At 38.9% G+C, this 22,205-nt stretch overlaps 1 protein-coding gene across 3 annotated transcripts in view; it reads left to right on the forward strand.

Moving 5' to 3' along the window:
• Positions 1-13,899, forward strand: part of SLC38A9 (solute carrier family 38 member 9) — a 41,771-nt gene extending 27,872 nt beyond the window's left edge. For all 3 annotated transcript variants that reach the window (XM_009945979.2, XM_086479480.1, XM_086479481.1), the window contains 4 exons: positions 2,875-2,988; positions 4,287-4,435; positions 11,936-12,025; positions 13,734-13,899. In XM_009945979.2, the coding sequence (XP_009944281.2) occupies positions 2,875-2,988; positions 4,287-4,435; positions 11,936-12,025; positions 13,734-13,899 (519 nt within the window). The remainder of the gene's footprint in view (positions 1-2,874; positions 2,989-4,286; positions 4,436-11,935; positions 12,026-13,733) is intronic.
• The last annotated feature ends 8,306 nt before the right edge of the window (positions 13,900-22,205 follow it).

The raw sequence follows: 22,205 nt of genomic DNA on the forward strand, positions 1-22,205 counted from the left end.
AGACAAACGCGATTATTGTGCTGTTACTTAAAATTAATCCTTTTATCTCTCTCCATGTGTCCTTTGGTTTTATCTGGAATTATGCTGTCTAAACAGTATTTATAGTCAAGGTCTTTTACGGAGTGAACCCAGGTCTCCTGAAGAGTAATGAACATTAATCAAAATATGTTCCTGTTGTATACATAAACATACACTTTTGTACAAAGATAGCCATCTGTTGTGGAGAAGCAGATGTTTGCAAGGGAGCTGACAGATGTTTAAGAAAAATTCAGGTTTTCAAGTTGTCTTTATTTCTCTTCTTGTTGCTTATGGAAATCAGACTCTGGGTATTCTTTGTACAGTGACAGCACTTGAATAAAATGGTCTATTGTGTTACATGCTATAATAATACATTATCAAAATTATCTCAGCACTTAGTTTCAGTACAGTTTAAAGCATATACCCTTAAGAACTGTAGGAACATGAGCTGGTTGGTAAATCAGAGGTAATAGCACACTAGCTATCTACCCTTAATCAAGTGTAGTCCAAAGGAAGCAGTAAGAGTGTTGTTTCAGATTGCTTACCCTCACAAGTGCAATTACTTGTCACAGCAAAAGCAGTTTTACAGTTGGTTCTAGAGCTTATATGTAGGGTGAGTCAAATAACAACTGCAAGTTACTGTGCTGTCTTTATGCATGAGAAATACACCTAAAATACCAAATTTAAAGCAAGTGAAAACAGGTTTTGTCAGATGATGTGCCTTAAGAAGGTGCATTTTGAAAAATTGTCCAAGTCCTGTCTCAAAGAGATGAGTCCATGTCTCTGCAAAACCACCTGAGTAGCCTTTGGCTCATGCAGTTTAATGGAAGTTACTCATAATTACCTATAAGAAATATGGATGCTCAGATTTAGTATTCCTAAAATCACTTTTTAGGATGGGCACTGGTGCTTTTGAAGATGTTGCTGTTATATAAAAACCTGTACAGCTTCTTATGTCACTGAGGAGAAATTCTGAAAATAATTTAAAGAAAGGGTATTGCCTGACCTCTGTTGGAGGTTGATAGTCCTTACTGAGTGACCAGTGCAAGGAGGATGAAGACTAGAGAAGCATCTTCCAGCTGCATGTAACTGGTCAGCAGGAGGAAGAGGTTGCATCTGGAAATCTGCAGCTGCTGGGGGCATGAGGGCCACCCTGGTGTACATGTTAACAGGACATTGTTGTCTGATGAGAAATATCATTGGCCAATGGGAAAAAGGCATCAGTCTTCTACCCCAAAATCACTGGCCAAGTGAGCAGAAGATTCAAGTTCCCTCACTGAAAACTGGTTTCCTTCTGAACTTTTCTAGAAACTTGTAATCTAGCATTTTATACTTTGGTCAAGGACCACTTTGCCCTCAGAAGACCCCAGAAAGATAAAGGATATGCTTCTTTTGTCAAGGAGATAGGTGTGTGAAGAAACACTTAGGGAAACATTTCCAGGCACAGATGTGAGCAAGCTTTGCCCCTGCTCCCTGAGCTGGCTGGAGGCCATAATTATGATCCCAGTCTGGAAGCCATACGTCCTAATAATTTGGTGCTGTGCCTGAGCTACTAAGACTTGCTTCTCACTCACAGGAAAATAGGGTCATGTATTGAAGCATTACTAGTAATCCTTTAAGAAGCTGATTATTATTAGCAGCTGAACAAATGGTTGGCTGTTAAGGTAATGAGTGTTTTGTAGTGTAGCATAAGCTTATACGGAATGCAGTTAATTAATAACTGGAAACAAACGGGCTCCTACTTTATTTCCCAAAACCAAGAATTGATGTGGAAGAATAACCCACTAAGTGCATTGCTATGAGGTCACTGATGTATATGTGGATTCTGCAATTTCATAGAGTGGCTGAGTAGATTTGCCACTTATTTTCCAATAGTAAATGTTGCTTAAAACCTGTTAATTATTTTTGTGGTTTTTATATTCTAGATACTTTATAGTCAAAATTTTCAGAAGTGAACATTGAAGTTAAAGTTTAAATCCATATTTATGTATATGTAATATAGTTAAGTATTTATTTATGACCCTAGCTTCAGCACTCTCTCCTAAAAATCTTTGACTGTTATTTAGTGCACTTACCTGAGGTGTTTATAGAAATTCAGTAATAAAGTGGATAGGCAATTTTAAATGAAAGAGTCATTATAAAATACAATACTAAAGCTAAAGGACATATATACCTCTGTGCCTGCTTATGCCTTTCAGTTTTATTTGTGTTTTATTTGTCTTTTTTATTTAATGGTGTATTAGCTATGTTTTCCATTATCACACCGTTCATACAGAAGCCTGATGTGTCAGTTTCTGGTTTGGAGCCAGCGTGTGGCTCATCCTCTTTAGGTTTTGAAGCAGCTTCTCAAAAAATGTCCTTTATATTATATCTGCAGTTGGGTAGGCTGATGTCTTTAATTGCAAGATTTTAGTCCTGACAAGAGATTTAACATATGGCATTGATGGGCTTTCTGTCCTCTACAGCTGTCTCTGTGTCCCAAGGCTCTTAGGAATAGATGAATGTAAGAAAGTAGAAGGGATTTCTTGTTTATTGGTTTTAGTAACTAGTGTATGTTGGTGCGTCCAGCAACAATGTGCCACATCTAGTAGCATAACTGTTTCTTGGGGCCTTTTACTCTATGTAGATAGATACATAGTACTTATCTAGCTCCACTTTGCAGCTTTCTGATCCAGGACCATATTTGAAGTCCCCATTCAAGTAAAAGAAAGTAAAAGTAAAAATGTAAAAGTAATATTAATAAATATAAAACAAAGTAACAGTAATAAATGCAATAGAAATCTTCTCATGAGGTTTTTATTTTGCCTGGTTTTGGTGTGTAAGTGCTGGCAAAAATAAGATTTTATTTTTCCTTAGGTGAGAGACCTCTCTATTGCATACTTTCTGGTGGGGTTAACGTATCTGTATGTCGGAGTGATAATTTTTGCATCTTTTCCTTCACCACCACTATCCAAAGAATGTATTGAACAGGTGAGATATTTATTGCAGTTTATGTTTGTCCTTGCTCTTTTATTAAGTATGTATTAAAAAAAAAGAACTGCTACTGTTTCTTGCTTCATGACTCAACCTGGCAGACACATCTGTCCAGGACTCTGGTCAGAGGGCTAATGCCTCATGGGCAATACCACAAGCAGATGAGTAATGCTAGTGTTATCCCATTTATATTCGTGTCTGGTTGCCAGTAGTTCTGTAAAAAACGAACATTTAATAAATACTCTGTCAAAGTGATGAAGAAAGGATCAAAATGAAGAATTGAACAGTTGCGGCTTTAATTTCTCTAGCATCTTTAATCCTGAAAAGTATTATGTTTATGTTTAGTTGTGTGTTCAGTGACCAACCCCACTCATTTACTCCAGAAAAAGAAATATAATGCAAATGCAAGCTCGTTTGGATAGGAGTCCTCGCTATGGGTAGGTTTGGAGTCTAACACTATGGTGAGCCATGGCAGTAGAGTTCTTCAGATAATAGCACCACATGAAAACACCGTGTGAAGGCTATTAAACTCTTACCTACTTATAGGCAAGGCTGATTCCCACACCCTAAGTTACTTCAAAGATAGGAGTTATCAATTGGTGATCTGTGTCTCTTACGTAATATTTAGCAATAAAACAGCATTTAAAGGCTCCCTCTGGTTAGTTAGAACTGGTAGGTTAGTTAGAACTGGTACCATTGTTTAACCATGAAATGATTTTTTGAACCATTTGAAATAGCTTCATGAGGTGAAATCCGCAGTTAAATAATAGAAGACAAGTGGTTTTCTTCCCATTTATTTTCTGTAGTTATCCTAAGTACTTACAAAGCCATTTGTACGTTTCCATTATACTTAAGTGTTATACTGCTTTTTCAGATGTTCCCACTTGTAGTATATGATCTCTTCCTCATTTGTATATGATCCGGTTTCACCGATTAAACAACTTTTTAATTTCTATATATGATATGACAGGTGCATATGAATCCATCTGCCTAAAAGATCACGTGGCCCTTCCACGGTCTTGATTGTTTGAGGATGTTCAGAAGATTAGAAAATAATTCCATCTTTAATGCTAACATGAAAGCTGGCATCAACTGATTTCTTTAATATTACAGGGCTGGTATTGGTGGCAATGCAGTGGTAAAAGAGGGAGAGGGTATTTCATGTTATGGAGTTAATTTAGCAGTTGTAGTTGCTTGGCTTTTATGGCTTTCTTTTTTGCACACAGCTATTAAAAATCAGCAGATACATGTAATCAAGCCACCATTGATAAGTGTAACATTATTGCTATGTTTAGAATTTTCTAGATAACTTTCCCAGCGATGACATCATGTCATTTGTTGCAAGAATATTCCTGCTGTTCCAGATGATGACTGTATACCCACTGTTGGGCTATCTGGCACGAGTTCAGCTGTTAAGACAGGTTTTTGGAAATGCTTACCCAAGGTAAGAAACCTACTCCTTGACAAGAGCTTGGCACACTTTGCTGACTGGCTTTCTTTTGTCAGAAATTTGGCTGAGCTTTGGGGGATTTCCTTTGCTGCGTTAAGTGCATTTCAAAAGCTAATTTCACAATGTTTGTAGAGTCAGAGGGTGAACAGGCATGCAAAATAAACTTGCCTGCAGATCAGAACTGCTATAGCTTGGCAGAGCAGAAAGGGGGGCGTTCTTTTGGTTTAGCTCTTCATTTTGTCAATAAACAGAGGAATTTTATCAACACTGTTCCTTTTGTGTTACGCATTTATATGGCAAAAGAAAAGTTGTACAGGAAAAAAATTTTGTTCAGTGCAGAAACATTTCATCAAGTGGTTTTTAAGCTGTGAAGGACATAGACTCTGGACATTCACCTTTCAGGGTGCCATATGTGTTTTGATTGTGCATAATTAGTAATCAACCATCTGTTTTTAAACAGAGCTGATAGCTGAGTGAGTTATTAGCTGTGTTATCTAGGCTGCTGCTATGCTTATAAAAATAGATTTTCACATGCTAATTTCAGAGATGAGCCACACCCCTACATTTGTACGCTGTCTGAACTCCAGGGAAGAGCTGATCCAGATTTCAATTTTTAGTTTTGTTTGGGGTTTTTTTAAAATAAAACCTAGGACATTTATATTTGGAGTATTGTCTGAATTTGCCACAGCTGAGAAGCTGGCATTTATCTCTGAGTTTCTTATTTTATATTGTGAATTACTGTTGATGGAGGAAAGGAAAAAAATATCCCAGGAAGAAATGAGTATTTCCTCTGTGGCATCAGCAGTAGCATACAGGTCTGGGAAGATGTTGTTCCAAGTTTCAGGTTTCTTCTGGGTCCTAAAATAGGTATGAGAAGGTCTAGAAACTGGAGGCCTAAAATTAGGCAGTAAAATAAGTGCCTACTTTTTTTGTTGCTAAATTGTACACGGTTCAACATTGAGGAGATTTTTAGGAACTGCTGCAAGTTACTGTTGGAAACAAGGCCATTGATTTAAGGGCTAAACACGGATTTCACAGCCACTGGGAAATAGCCATGTCCTTTATATTATGTGGATGTGCCTCTTACTACCTCCTCCCTCCAGTTACTCCCTGGCCAGAATGGTTTTCATCTCCCTCATGCCCTCTCCTAGAACCTGCAGCTTCGTACCAGTCTCTTCTCAGGTTAATTCCAGCTTGCTGTTTTAAGCCTTCATGGTATGACGAATGTGATGATGCAAATACTTGCTTCATTCTTGTCTCCAGGATGTCCTGTGGGTAGCTTCACTCACTACTATTTTTTTTTTTAAGACTCCTTATTGGGAGGTATTTAAAGTTTCTGAGAAGTCAAAAGCGGTTTCTAGGAACCGAGTTAAATCACTCCAACCTATAGTGATAAGGTAGTAAGTACATTCTAGCTGGCTGGCTGTGTCTCCCTCTCTTAGTATCCCAGGTATCTCAAATACAGCACAAAAATGACTCGGTTAACCTCCAAACTCTGGTTTCCGTGCATTTACAACTGGGCAAGGTCAGCCCTTAGTTTTTCTATGCAATGGGTACTAACTGAAGACTGGTAAGAAGCACAGGACCTGTTTCTGGGAGGACAGTAAAGGTTAACTACCTGTTTGTGTTTCTTACCAGTAGCTAAAGCTGATGAAGGTCCTTTAGTAGCACTGTGCCTGTATCACCTTTCTAGGAAAAATTTCATTATTCTGAGTTTTTCCCAGAGCTGCTTTTATGGGGAACCATTTTGCAAATATAAAGAAGTAGGTCTTGCTGACATAAAATCTTGTATTTTTGTGACTGATTCTGTACATTTACATGACTTTTCTACCTTTTCCTCATTTTATTTTCAGGTTGTGGAAGTGGGGTTTAGGGTTGTGCATTGAAGGTATACCCATCCATCTGTTTATACAGCACGTTGGGTAGTGTGCTGAATTCGTATTGATTGTGCATTTAAGGGTCTGTTGGCAACCTAGCCTCATTTAACCCTATGATTTGATGTGCTAGATCACATGTATTTCCGTAGGTGCATCCTTCCGATATTGTTTCCTTTGCAGCTGAGAGAATGTTATAAATTTACCTTCTGTCTATAATTGTCCAATTATTTCTTTTTATTAAAAAAAAAAAAACAAAACCCAAACAACACCTCCTCCTTTGGTCTGAGTCCACATTGTAAATTTTCCTATCTTCATTTTTAAGCCCTGGGTTGCTCCAGACAGATGTCCAGCGGGTTTCACATGAACTGGAAGCTCCCTGATAGTAAAAGTCAGGCTTCTTCATATGAGCAGTTGTTTGCAGATGTGGATACCTCCTGCTGCTATGGATGGAGTTAATGGATAGCCATTAATTTATTAGCTGGAGCACTTGCAATTCTGGATGGATGCTTCTTGATTGAATAGCTTGATCACACACATGCTTACAGGGTTGCCAGATAATTTTTATTTCCCTGCAGTGTGTGTATTGCTCAGATCTATTTGATTCTTTGCTTTACCTGTTTTTTCTTTAGTATTTAACTGTCACTGAATATGATGTAGCACCAAGGTATTAGTTTGCTGTTTTGTAGTTCTTAGTCTTGACAGTTGGTCTAATCCAAGGCAATTTCTACCAAAAGCAGCATCCTGTTACATATCCTGGCTTTTGCTGGGAGACCATAGATTATAACTGGATTGTAACGAGGAAGCATTTACTCAACTTCAGGGGAGCTTTTCTTGTCTGAAGACTGATCCCCATGTCTTCTGTCCCACGCTTTTTAGATACTTTGCAGTGCTATTTTTCTAACAGTGTTTTGGTGTGCTTAACCATAGTGTATCCTACTAATCTGTAGGCTTGCATAATGAAGCTCACCATCTCCAAATGTAAAAGCTTAAGCAGACAATACATAACTTTTTCTTCTCCCAGGTTTCACATCAGGGATCAGCTGAACAGTGGCAAGTGGCTTGTCTGAAGCATAGTGGAAATGAGTAGCATCCTATGTCCTCCATCAGTCAGGAGGAGAGCAAAAGTCACCCTGCTTGTAAGAGGGCAGATTCTCCTTCCTTTTTTTGTGTCAGTATCAGTCACCTGTGTCTCTGCCTATCTTAAAAACAAATACATGTGTAGACATGCTGGGCACAGTAGTCTTCTGACAGGCATCATCAGAAAGCCTTTGGCCTTTCTGTGCTTCCTAGAAAAGGCAGACAAGAGAAGGCGTCCTAATTCCTTCTTTTGTTTTGCAGAAAATAGGCTAGTGTACAGACTATAGCATAGAAAGTGATGTACTGGGCTGAAACCCAAGGAACTGTTCATTCTCTTCTTCTCTCCCTGGTGTTGTAAAGGAAGGCTAAAATGTCATGTGTTGGGAAATTACTTTCTTTTCTAAAGTGAGATATGTTTGCAATGGTGTCATTTAACGACTGACTTAGGAGCAGAGGCATGTGGTTTATATCCTGTTTCTTATGTGACTCTGGTTCTTCTTATATGTACAGAAAGCTAATTTTTTTGTTGTTACTGGCTCTTGGCTACAGTGATACAGAGAATTCCCTTGATTAATTCTATACCACGCATAAAATGGTTTGAACAGTCATCCGATCAGTTTTTAAAACTTTTTAACATCTTTCCTATTCTGGTTGGCTTTCCTTTACTCCACGGTAGCCCAGCAGACCTGCCAGTTCTTCTACAACTGTGTGCCTTTTGATGCAAGAAAATACATTTTTACTGTTTGCATGCATGTTTAGTTATCTGCTCTTCATCTAGTCTTGCTTCTTAACTGCTGTGATTCATAGTCTTTTGACCAATGTCACTTGAGTGAGATTTCCAGGATGAAAGTGCATTTTTAAATACAGTAACCTTTCAAAAATTCTTACTTAAATGATCCTGTTTTGCTTTTTTCCCTGCTTTCCTGTTTCCCTTATTGTGTGTGTACACCCTGTGACTCCATGCTGAGTCTAGCACTTCTGATTTCCTTGCATCTGACCTGAGGGGATTTAAAATCAGTTTCTTTCTTTAAATGTTCCCTGCCCTAGAGTTTGGTTTCGCAGTTTTCAATATGATTCTTACGTTGAGGATGCTGAAGTTAATTGGATATATATGATCACTGTTTTTCAGTGGCTTAACTGTAACTACCACTTCTGCCAGAGAGAACTTGATAAAGCAAGCCCTCTAATGATCTTCTGGCATACCAGGTTGTTTCTTGACTCTGTCAATTTGAAAGGTTAACCTTGAATGGGGAAAAAAGTCAAGACTTAGGGGAAGGCTTGATTTTTTTAAAAAAATTTTTCCCCCTCCTCTCCAGTATCATTTTTGTGGGATTGCAGGATTTTTGCAGGTGAACAGTGATTCCTTTTATAGAAAAGAGCTAGAGTCATCACAGAATTACAGAATGGTAGGAGTTGGAAGGGACATCTGGAGATCATCTAGTCCAAAGCAGGTTCACCTACAGCAGGTTGCACAGGACTGCATCCAGGCAGGTTTTGAATATCTCCAGAGAAGGAGAATCCACAACCCCCCTGGGCAGCCTGTTCCAGTGCTCTGCCACCCTCAAAGTAAAGAGGATTTTCCTCATGTTGAGGCAGAACTTCCTGTGCTCCAGTTTGTGCCCGTTGCCTCTTGTCCTGTCACTGGGCACCACTGAAAAGAGCCTGGCCCCACCCTCTTGACACCCACCCTTTAGATATTTATAAGCATTGATAAGGTCCCCTCTCATTCTACTCTTCTCCAGGCTAAAGAACCCCAGGCCTCTCAGCCTTTCCTCATAGGAGAGGTGCTCCAGTCTCCTCACATCTTTGGAGCCCTCCACTGGACTCTCCTCAGTAGTTCTCTGTAGCTCTTGAACTCGGAGCCCCAGAACTGGACACAGCACTCCAGATGTGGCCTCACCACGGCAGAGTAGAGGGGGAGAATAGCCTGCCTTGACCTGCTGGCCGCACTCTTTTTAGTGCACCCCAGGATGCCAGGAACATCACTAATATCAAGTACTAGACTTCCAATTTCCAAGTGAAAGTATCATACTGGTCAAACTGAGGTGTGATGGACTTAGTGCACTACTTTCTGCTCATGGAGAGGAAATGCTGTGTTTTACCTAAACCGGGGAAAAAAAATTCTGTATTACTCCCACATTCAGGTCCCTGGTAGAAGAAACGACGGTAATCTAATAACAAGCAGTTTGCATACTGTATTAGTAACCTCCCCTTAACTATACAGTAAGGATCTCCTAGCTGTCCACGTATTTCTCTCTGGAACCACTGTGAACAGAAGAGGGACAAGAACAGTGGGAATGGTCTAGGGGAAAGTAACCAGAATAGCTTAAGTTCTTGCTGCACATAAATGCCAAGCTATAGCTACTAGAGGCAGCCTGTGCTCCATTCTGACACCTTTGCTTTTACCTTTTAGATTCAGTTTTGGAGCTGATAAGTACTGTTGCCATTAACATGTTCACAGCTTGGCCTGTTTTAAAAAGGCAGAAAAAGGAGCAAGGATATTCCAGGGCAGAAATACAGTGTAACTTGCCCTGAAAGAGGTGGAATTAAATCCTTTTCCGACTTTTTGATTTTGGTATTGTTCTGGAGGATCCTGCTTAATTTTACTGCAAAGCACTACTCTGCAAGTACTGAGTTGTTTTGGAGGCTCCAGCATTTTGAGACCATTGCTTTCAATTGAGCCAATTCTCCCCCTCTTATTTTTTCCCAGATCAAGAAGTTGAAAAATGTTTCATTTCACACCAAATACCCACGTGCACCGCTTTGCTTCTAAAGCTCTAAGAAGCTATAATTAATTTTTTAAAAAGCGGCAACTTTGAACTACAGAATCACTTCTTCTGTTTAAAGTATGCGAGAATAAAATACTTCAGACTTTTTTCAGGTTTCCTGCTAAAACATTCTGAACTGACCAAAATTTGCAAAACATTTTTGAATTACTAACCCTGCACTATTTTTAATCCCTCGTGCTAAAAAATTAATCTCAGCCAAAAAAAAGAATGTAAGAAGTACCGTCACTTTCTGTGTTCATAAATTTTTGGTTTCAGTTGTGCTATCTGATGGTAAGATTTTCAATCTGCTGTATGTGTGGGGAGAGAGGAAGTAATTTTTAATGGCAAACGCTTTTTTGTGAACAGTTTAGTTAATTGGCTTTCCTTAGCAATATTAGAGAAGTGGTAAGCATTCGTTCCTTCTTTCCCTAGTAAGTCTGATTCTTGGGATTTTATTTTTTAATCTTGGGGTTTTATGAGGTTTATATCCAAGTATGTTTTTGTTAAAAGTTTCAGCTGCTGTATTGCCACTGCTGTCTTCAGTCGCTGAGGTGTAGCTCTTATATCACTGCTAAAACGTCCTGTACCAAATTGAAGATATTGTTTCTGTCTTCTTGAAATCCATTTTTAAGAGTGAACATCAGAAATAGTCCGTATCTTAAATTATTCCTTTGTGTTTAAATTTCCTCCATTCCCCTAAACTTTAATGAGATTACTCTATGTCTCTAATCTTTCTTCCTAACTTGGAAAGCTGGCAGCCAGCCATTCAGCCATGGAAGTGGCCACTTTTAAAAAGCTTATTAGTTAATGACAACCTCCATAATACAGATACTTTCTACAGTTAAGAAAAAATTAGCATTGGCTTACAGATTTTGTTTATTTTAAGAAGTAAAATCCTCCAGAAGAATGAACAAGTGAGTATAAGTATGTTTCCTCAGTGTGAATTCTTTTTTACCTTCATAGAAACAGCTGTGTGATGAAAATATCACAGTTTTTATTATATTTCCTGGCTTTACCTTACGTTAAAATATGCCAACATTTCATAGTCTCTAAAGTGATACTCTCCTGAGCCTGAGCTCTGCACATAACTACACTGAGTTTGATGCATTAAAAGCTGCTTTTGCTGAACAGAAAATCTCAAATTTTTTCATCCTTAATGCAAAAAGGAAAGCAACAGGAAATTATTTGTAAAAACAAATTCAACAAAAAATTCCAGCATAAATACTATACAGGTCATATATTAAATGATACTCAACATTTAAAATGTTTGTCCTCTATCAAAATCCATAGAGCTCAAGTTTAAGGTGTTATTTCCCCACAAGCATTCTAGCTAATATTTTCCACTTGATGCATCTTTTCCTTTCTTCTGGTTTCCATTAGTTCACTTCAAGCAATTCAGATCATTCTCTGAACAAGCTAATTCTTTCTTGTGGGAATCAAGTTATACAGTATTGTTTCTTTGGTATTTGAATATCCATCTGAAATACTCGAGTGCTGAGTACCACGTATGGTGTTTTTCGAAAAAGCTGCCAAATTACACATACTTAGTCCTTAAGAATATTTTGAGTCAAAACACTAGATATTCAGAGTTTGGCACTGTAAATATTCAGTAGATGTTATATTTGCTGTGAAATTAATTATCTTTAATAGAATGAGTTGTGCAAATGGAAAATCCATGTACCAGTTAAATGTTAGTGTGAAAGAAGGATGATGGTGGTATTTTGTGATAAATACAGCAGAGATTTTAACAGTCTTTCCTCACTTTCCTGTAGTGTTTTCCATGTGCTCGTCCTGAACATAGCAATTGTAGGAGCTGGAGTAGCAATGGCAAGATTTTATCCAAATATAGGAGGTATCATAAGGTGAGTGTTGCTTGCACTGGGAACTGTTGCCTGTGGTGTTGCTGCATGTTTGCCTCTTGATGTTAAAATAGAACAGTATGAGTGCAGGTAATTCTGTGTTTCTATTTTGTGAGGCTTACACCGTTTTTAATTGTAAATAATGATTTAGAACTATAAACAGCTCTTGTAAAGTTCTGACAAGCAGCTCTCTGTAGTTGTGCCTTTGTATCTGGGGTGATTCAGATGATTCCCCAAGTTTCATTGGAGCTGTGTCTGAGGACCTTGTAACTATATACATGAAAGAGTACAGTGTCAATAGAAAAGTTGCTCCATTATTGTGTGGCTTCTCTCAAGTTTTTGTTTTGTGTTAAGACCATTTGGAGCTGTTTGGAAAGTCCATAACAAAAATTCAAGAAAACAAGTAACTTCAAAAGGAAAAGTGACATAAACATTGTACTTTTAAGTGATATCTTAAATTTATCATGTTAATAAACACCTAGGATTTCTATAATTGAGAAAGGTTGGAGGAAACAATCTAATGGGTTTTATTTTCTACATTTGACACCACATATTTGTAATTTTTGTCGTTCATTCCTAGGTTGCATCTTTCCTACAGCAACCAGGAGAGGGAGGTGTTTAAAAATACAGAAATCTGCAATTATAAAGCCAGAATGACAGGCTTGGGTCTGACCAGAGTAGCAAAATAGCTTAGTTTTGCTCAGTGGATGATCTTCGAGTTTTTTTCCATTTCCTTTTTTTTCTACCTCTCCTTTTAGTGAAAATTTTTGTATTCCAGTATTACGGTTGCCCTAGTTATTAATTCCAAATAAATATCGTGCAATACATTTCTCTGTTTTCAAAGTGATCCTGACCTCTGCTAATGTGTTCATACTGTGCGTAGTAACCAAACATTTTAAACAGTGAATTTCCATCTGATAAATTGTCTCTATAGAGTCTAACTTAAGTATTTGCTGGTTTTGTGTTGTAGATGGTTGTTCTGTATCATGATGTTTCCTCTAAAAGGAATGTTCAAATATTTGAAATAAAATATGTTGTTAGTTAATAATGTACATTTGGCTGCAGTATAGCTTCATAGGTAGAAACTCACAGTAGGGGAACATAGTGAGAAGGTTTTGGTGAACAAGGGAGTGGTAATAAAAACAGTAGTTAAATGTTACACTTGCTGTGGTTGATCATGTTACCAGCAGGGCACGTTGTTCTCTCAGGGCTGGAGAATCGTTTGCTGGGAGCTCATTAAATAAATTAAAATGAAAGTTGCAGATTCAGGAGCATTTCTGTGCTTACAAGCTTTAACATGTGTCCTCAGATGGCTGGGGTGCAATGAGATTTGTGGTTCTGACAGTAAAGGATGCCTAACAAAGGATGCACTGTCCAGGCTTTCTGTTGCATGTTGATAAATGTCCCCAAAGAAAGCAGAAACATCAAGTCAAAGATGGGTAGTCAGTCCCCAGAAGCATCTGGGGATGTGACTGAAATGTCAGAGGCATGTTAGGGGGCTGAGCAACACAGAGGGGGATATTTAAATACCAATGAAGGAGGTGAAGGATGGCAAGGAACAGAAATTGATGTTTAGTGACTGCAGATATTCATTGTTCAGCCAGACTGTTGGTTTGAGGGGGAAAAAATGACAACAAGAAATAAGAGTTAACATAAAGCATTCTTTTTTTTTCCTTTTCTTCTTCCCCTCTCCCCCCGCCCCTTTCCTCAGATACTCTGGAGCAACATGTGGTCTGGCCTTTGTATTCGTGTATCCTTCCCTCATCTACGTGATCTCCCTGCATCGTGCTGGGCAGCTGACGTGGCCAGCATTGATCATTCACATGTTTATAATCCTCCTTGGACTGGCTAATCTGATTGCACAATTCCTATTGTGAGAACTCCCACTTCTCCCTGTGGCTGTCACAAGTGGTACTGTGACATTTGACAACATCCTTGAGCAACATTGTCATGCATGAGAACAAACAGTCCTCAATATGATCTTCTTGAGAAAAGCTGCACCTTTGAACCAAATTCAAAACACATCTTTCAGGTGCTTGACAGGAAACCTATCTTGCTCCTCTAAAAACACAGTTTATTGAGAAGTGAAATGGTTCAGATTTGAGTGAGTAGTTCTCCTGTTTTTGAACGTACATCAAAGATTGATGAAGCTCACATATTTTCATTTTTTACAGCACACTTCTCAAAACACACATCTTTCAGCCTCAGGCAGTGGAACTCCTTTTTCGTGCAAAGGAACTGTCCTTACCTTTGTTAAAAAACATGCTTTCACAGTATTGTTCAGTGACTGTTCGAAATGCCCTTTTATTGCAGTTATTTTTCTGTTTTGTTTGGAAAATTAAGAAATTATTGTCTTTTTTTTTCTTTTTAGGTTAATTTATAGTAATTTGCACTCTTAATTTTGAATATGCTATTAAATTTGACTATATGCTATAGTCAAAATGCGCTCCATTTTGAATATGCTATTAAATTGTTTTGGCAATATTTTTCCTCTAGGAAATTCCAACCAAGAGAAACAATAAACTCATGTCTCACTGTTTTATTCAGAACCAGTATGTACACAAGTTATTTATGATCTTATAATGAAAAAAGTAAGGAGAATTAAAAAAATTAGAACAAGACAATTAAAATTAGAATTTCAGGCTTGACCTCACTTCAACTCTTGTTAACTGGGCTGTTACGTGCTGTGAAGTTGTCTTGTCAGGAGTTGCACGTGGTTCTATGGGTGCATGTTGGACACAATGTTCATCATCACAAGCCTGCTCCCTCCCTTGTAGGATTATTCTGTATTCTGCAATGTACAATGATCTGAGTTAATATTTAGAAGGAAATTATTCTGTACCTTCCTAAAAGCCTGTTTTAGCTCTGGGTTACAGAGGTAGTGTAGTGGTCTCTCACTATGCTTTTCCATTACATTATGTTAGACATTTTGGACATGAGCAGAGAGACAAAGCTAGCGCTTTTCAGAATTGTGGACTAAATCAAATACTTTAAGTTTTAGATAATTCCTAACAGAAGCTGCAAGAATCTGGGAAGGGTTTTGTTGTGGGTTGTTTTTTTATTTTAGCCTCTTGTTTGCTAACTCAGAGGGCGTACATGCTTAAGCACACAGACACCTTCCTTCACCTACCATCTCTGAGTCTGAGTCTTAACCCAAAACAAGCAGTAATTAAGTTGCCAGACACTAGTGGAATGTCATCTTTTGTGATTGGAGGGAGAGTAAAACCTCCTCTTTGTACAAAATTTCAGTGTATTAAAGTGATCAAGAAATGTAGAATAATTGAAAGAGGACTCTGAGCAATGCTAAATTCCAAAGTAAGTAAAAGAAGAAAAAAGTTGGAGTGATGAAATATTTGTGAAGTAGGAGTTGAGTTGAGAAAGATAATTACGTTGCAGGGTAAGAGTTTGTATTTTCATCAGAAAGACAATGAAAAGCATAACTTAGATGATTGCCATGCGTCTCTGGGAAATTATGTGAATTTTTGTAGTGAAGATGTAAACTGTTTGTTCAAGTTAGGCTCCTCAAACTGTGTAAAGGACACTGACTTGCATAAATGTCAGATTTGTATTAAATACAAGATCATACACGTTTGGAATATTATCTGCAGAATAGAATAATTATTTCAGAATCTCTTTTTTTTCTTGTGAGACTTTCTGTGCTTTTAAATCAGAATTGGAGAATACATCCATCACCTGTTCTGTATTAGAGAGAAGTATTTGACCCATCCTGGTTATTTTCCTTGTATGTACTCTTTATCTTCCACTGCTTGGTTTCCTTTTCCCTAGGGCATATCCATCCACCCTGACAGTGAGCTTATCTTGTAGTGCTGACACCATTAGCACTGGCCAACATGTCTCTGTTTTTTAGGGACTGGGTCTGACCTCTCCCGTAAAATACTCCCTTGAATGTCTAGTTAGTCATCACTGCATGCTAACTTGATGGCTGCGTTCTCTCAACGTTCTCAGCAGTGTGTTTCACCAATTAAACCTGTTTGGTTTTTTTTTTTTTTACTTTCCAACAAACTTCCTCTTCATTACAACAAATTTTACAAATTTACAGTTCCACAACTGTAGTGTGTTGCTAAACCCTCCACAGTTATTTGATACAGAAGAGAAGTACTTGAACACCAAAAGGAAAGGGCGACAGATGCAGGATTTCAAGCATCATTGGCTCATTCACATTAAGCTCTTGTGCTTATTTGTTATAGATTCGGTGCTTAATTTACGCACAAACCCTGACGAGTGCAGGTACTTCAATTTGATTATGTCCTTCCATGTTCCATCTGGATATGGTTCCAAGTTAAATCCTTGCCATTGAAGCGGGTAGTAAAAAAAGCCCATTGATTTTAGCAGAATTCAAGAATCTAATTGTTCAACAGAAATTTCAAAGTAAGATGGAGTTCATGGGAAAGTGTCTTAATTGCATCTTCTATCTGTTTGTCTCTTCCAGTTTTGCAATGTACAATGATCTGAGTTAATATTTAGAAGGAAATTATTCTGTACCTTCCTAAAAGCCTGTTTTAGCTCTGCGTTACAGAGGTAAGTTCTTGCTGCACTGTATACAGGCCTTTAACAGCTTTGATTTGAATTATAAATTGATAAGTATTGAAGTGATAACAAATATTTCATTACACTGTCATCAGCTGAAGTACATTTTTCTTGGGAGAAAGTATTTTTTATGTTACTATATGCAGTTGAGATATTCACAAGTGTCAGCAAGTTAGGAGACTGTAACTAGAGTGGCATTTTCAGGAGTTTTTTTCTTTGCCAACGGTCAACATCCTAAGTTAAGTAATATTTTCAAATCTAATGGCAAATTTAACGATCTAAATGACCAGAAGTAGATTGCAGTTTCTCTTTTCATGCAAGCTTAAAATACATTTTTCTGCAAATGCACACTTCCATCTTGCTTGCTCATGTGACCTGCAGTGGTGGCCAGCTAATTCCAGTTCCTTATGTTCTCTGCTCCAGCAAATCATCATGTGATTTAGTGGAGCAGAAAAAGTACTATATGGACCTGATAGTGTGTTGTGAAATGTCATTTATTACGTTCTTATAGAAGAAAAATAATTCCTTAATTCTGTCTTTACATTTGAACTTTGTTGGAGTAAGCTGTGAGGGTGAAACACTGACGCTCAGGGCACTGAGTAAGGTTTTCTTCATAACAGTGTGAGGCTCTTTGTTCGGCATCATCCCTGCCTTAATTGTGCTCTGAAAATCAGCCCTCCGTATTATGTGGAAACTCTGTGATGCAAACTGAGTTTTCGTTGCATGAGGCTCAAGCAGCTGTAATCATCAGTGCTGATACCATCAAGCTAAAATCCAAATCTCAAGATACATAAGGCATTAACTCAGCATGACCTTTAGACATTGCCAGGGAAATTTCCAGGAAGCTCCAAGAGCAGTTGTGGACATGTCTGTGGGTGATTACTCACAGTTGGGAGCACCAAGACCAAGGGATTAGTTTTTCAGTGGGACCTTTGTGATGAACAGAAGTAGTTTTGCTTTCTAAGGACAAGGACAGATGATGGGTCTTTTATGTCTGCCTTCTGCCATGACGAGAGAAAGAATTACCTTCTCGTTATCTATTGCCTTCTTTGTAATGGCCTAGCATCATCTGTTCCAGTTTTTTTAATGTTATTATGGCCCAGATTCTTCCTTTCAGCTTCTAGCAGGCTTCAAAATCTCTCCTGTGCTTATTAGCTCTGTTTCCCCTTGCTCTTCCAGTCACTTACAGCTGCATCTGTTCCTACAGATAGATTTTTCCTGTTCTGTCCGGATTAATAATGTAATGTTAATGTATTAAATCCTGTAGTTCAAATAATCTGTGCAGCTAAAATGAGCATTTGGGATTCAAACGCTGCATCATTTAAACAGACGGGCTGAGGGAGGACATTATGTAACATTTCCCTTTTTTCATAAAAGTTCATCCTTTCGAACTCCACGTACAAAAAATATGTAAAGACAATGGGATTTGGTTGCAATGCTGAGTGCTTTGTGTCAGATTGACAGTTTGCCTGCCCAACCTCCAGACTGCCCTCTCCTCCACCAGCCTTCTGCACAACAGTTGGCCTTTGATGACATGATCATGTAACCTTTTTGCCATAGGGTGTCAGCTTCAGAGTGCAAAGGTTGCAAGAGCTAATTGGTTCCCTGTCATTGCTCAGACCTAGCATCGCCTAACTGTGAGTGCTGGACTTCAGCAAGTGTTAATTAACGTGCAAGAATGTACAGTCAGCCCTAAGGATGGTTAAAACTCCTTTCTGGCCTGTGTAGGTGAATGCCCCTCCAGCATGGCATAATAGCGGAAAGGTGGGGGGTAGCAACAGTGTAACTGAATGCTGGAGCTGCTGTGGGAAGAAGGAGGGAATTCCTGGAGTAGAGGAAGCGGTTGAATCTTTGATACACAGTTTGCGTTCTGGGAAGTCCCAGAGACTCCTGTGTACGTACAGCCAGACCAATGCGGCGATGGCCGTGTTCTGCAGTGAAACAGTAGTAAGGGAGGTGAGAGATACAGTCGCCTGTGGAAGGTGTATTTTTGCCTTTCAGGGTGTTTTGCTCCAGAGGACAACTGCGCTAAACATTTGTCACAATGGATATGAAGGCACTTGGGGAAAAATAATAATGGGAAAAGGATTAGTGCTTGGTAATAGCTGGTGCCACCTGTACCAGCAAAAAAGTGTCGCTCCCACCTTCAGTCGGAAGCCAAAATTAATTGCCATAGGCAGTTCATTAAATCTGGGGGCTGTCTTAAGTAATGAAAATGCTATTTTAGCAGAGCACTTGGTAACTCCCTAATAGAAAGTAAAATATTAATGATATGCAAAACACTGATACGCTTGGTTTAGCTCATTGTACTGTTCTTGATGGGGGAGTACCGTGTAAGCTTTTCCTTCCGAGTTGGTGTTCTGTGAGTTTGGAGTCACAATCAGCATATTTAATTTATTCTGCAGTTGAGAACACCATTAAACTTCTCCTTGGAAAGGAACAGGACTCAACTTGCCAGATCTTCTCTACCTCTCGCTCCTGTAATTTCAGATGGTGGAAGCAGTGCTACATAACTGTTGCTCTGTGGTTTGTATTTCCAAACACCAACTGGTCTGAGCAGGGCAGGAAGGTTCTCTTTCTTTTTTAAAATTTACCTAATTATGGCTTTCCCCATATACCTCTTTTTTGTAATCCCAAAGTAGATAAAACAGTCCACATGAAAAATGTGGCTTTATAGAAAACATTTTTTGGTCCCTTCTTAGTATGTTTATATTGCAGCTTGGCTAAAGCTCATTGAATTATTTCCAATAGCCCAAAGACTGTTTAAAAACTGCTGTCCATGTGTTTCTTTTCATCATTGTTTGAATGGTCTTTTTTCAGTTCCGAGGACCTTGTTCACTTCTGACATTTCATTAAACTGTTAGAGGAAGTTGAGATTAGTCAGGTCATTTCAAATCAACACAGCAAAGTCATTCAGCTGCAATATGAGGGGAGGAGAAATGCCTACACATTGAGTTCCAGGCTAGATACTAAATGCCACACCAAACAGAGACATTGTCCCCACTGCCCAGCTGGCTTTGTGTCTTAGAGCAAAAGGAGATTGTATTACGAAATTGCCACAGAGCATTCCAATTACAGGCCGGTTATGGGAGGAGAGGGGAGGCTGTGTCACATTTAAGCTGTTTTTATTTATCTCCTCAGTGAATATCTATTTTTTTTTTTGCACACAGATGTGCAGTAAGAGTCCAGGTCGCGATACCAAGTTACCTTAAGCAAACTCAGGGACATCCCTCCACATTCCAGCATAAGAGTTCAAGGGTTCTGGGCTGGTGCAGGGTGGCAGAGGCAGTGAAGATGATTCCCACTGATGCTTTGTGCTGGCTTTGTGGGTTTGGGATTTGGGACAGCTCCATATTCAGTCGATGTCTCTTCTATAGAAGCACCACACTCTTTACTAAGGGAAGGGTGAACCTCACCTATGCTGTTTGCAGTCCTTTGGCTTGAGAGGGAGGATTTGCATAACTAAAGCCTTCTGTTATGGAAATATAGCTGCTATTTAGGGTGCAACCAGATTTGCAGCAATGGGCAAAAGATCATATCCTGCCTCTCTGAAAGTTACCATGGGCAGTTTACTCTTGCCCGGGAAACTGCTGTCTTTTTCCTGAGACCAGATTTATTCAGACCTTGAAATCGTCTCTTTATGGTGCCACCAACTCCCTAACTATTTTTAAAGTGATGGTTCATGTTTAAGTGTTACATTGTCTCTCCTCTTGTTATGTAGTTCAGCAAAGGAGTGAGAAGTTAGGGGTAACTTCTGATAGCCAAACTCCAGCTCGTTGTGACTTCTTGGCTGAATAACTAATTGGGATATCAAAGGTGTAAAAAATTTGCTATTCTTCATGCTGGGGTGTGGTTGGATTTTTTTAAACTAACTGAAGTCTAGCCTAGAACAATACTGGTCTGTAAAAACAGTGAGTTTCAACTGTATATACTGTTCCTGCTCCTACTCCAACAGAAGAAAACAAGTTTAATTACAGAAAAAACAAAGATGACAGTCTTTGCACTCTGAGTGCACTTGTTTATACCATAGACAGCACTTACTTTCTGCAGGCAGCCAGCTAGCCCATCATAGCAATTGCAATAAATGATGGGCTAGAGCTCCTCCAGAAATAAACTCTTACCTAAAGGTGCATGGTTTTTCATTCCTTTCCTGTCTGTTTTTGTAGATAACTCAGATGCCCCAATAAGCCCCTTTCAGACAGGTTTGTTCACGTGATTTGCACCTTATTAATAAATTGCTATTTAGTGGCATCAGAGGAGTATGTACGTGACCACAGGCTCCCACGCCTTCCCTGAGAGCTTACGAGACTGTCCCAGTTCTTTCCACCGTGAAATCTGCCCTCAATCCCCATCCGCACTGGAATGTCTATACTTACCTCCGAGACCAAACTGCAAGTAAACTTCAACCATTGGGTAAACTTGTTAAAAAACTGGCTTCCATGGTTTTATTGTGAGGGCACCGCACCGTTTTCTTTAGCACATGACTGAGTCTTTTACCTTCATCCCATGTGTTTATATAGGGAAAATCAGACCATTGGATGGCAGAATGTTTTAACATTGCGTATGCTTCCCAGTGCACCCTGACTAAAGCGGGTCTCCTAAAAATTAAGCTGATAAAATGAGCTGTGTTGAATCAGGGATAGAAACGCATCAAGCCTGTTTTATCCAGTATGTGAAGTGTCTGGAAAAAATCCATTGAAAAGTAAGAGAGGCTTAAAAGTCATCAAAATGCACATAAATGAAATTTTCTGGCAAGGGCAGCCTAGACCTCTGGCTTACTTGGGACAGCTGCCATCATTAGGAATCTTTCCTTTTGCTTTCAATGGGCACTGATACAGGCCTTTGAGAAATTGCTCTTGAAAAGATTTTGGCAGGTAGGGGAAGATTCCATCAGAAACAGCAGTGCTCGGCTTTCCATGCATGAAGCTGGGTATACTTCAGCAGCTGTTATTCAAGTGCAGTTGGACTTGCATCACAGTTTACATGCTATATTGTTGAGTGTGATATAACAGCCTTACCTTTAAAAAAACTCACTGAAAATGTGAGTACCAAAGTAAAACAGAATGTTAGTGGGAAGCACAACCTGATTTTAAATTTTTTTCTTGTGCACTGATAACTCATAGAGGAAAAAAACCAATACCTTTGAAGTACCCTCAGCTGGCTATTTAATCCCAGGGTGGATCGTGCTTTTTTTTGACTCCTTGGGCAAAAGTTTAGAAGTACTCTGGGATTTGTATGTAGTTGCATTGTTGCTCCTCTCTGTACTTGTTCTTTGCTTGTTAGTTATTTGTCAGCAGTGTTTCTCTGTGGAGTATTTTATAGCGCTTGAAACCTGCATGAAGTATCCGTCAAGCTGAACCTGCTAAATTTGGTGAATAATCCATTGTGTGTAGATGCTGTCATGTATTTCTGAGGAAGAAAAAGACACTAAGGGCACTCTGTCCTTCACAAACACTTGTAAGGAATGGTCCCAGAGCTTTAAAAGATCCTCCCTTTTCTAAGTGCTGTGTGAATTTCCATACAGTTCACTACCTTCATTACTGACTAGAGCCCCAAACCTCAAGCCAGCAGACAGCTGGAGAAGAGCCGTGAACATTTTGGGACACGTTTATTTTAAAATGTTAAGCCAAAGTAT

This window comes from Leptosomus discolor, chromosome Z, assembly GCF_034619465.1.
Source record: "Leptosomus discolor isolate bLepDis1 chromosome Z, bLepDis1.hap2, whole genome shotgun sequence".
Taxonomy (NCBI): domain Eukaryota; kingdom Metazoa; phylum Chordata; class Aves; order Leptosomiformes; family Leptosomidae; genus Leptosomus; species Leptosomus discolor.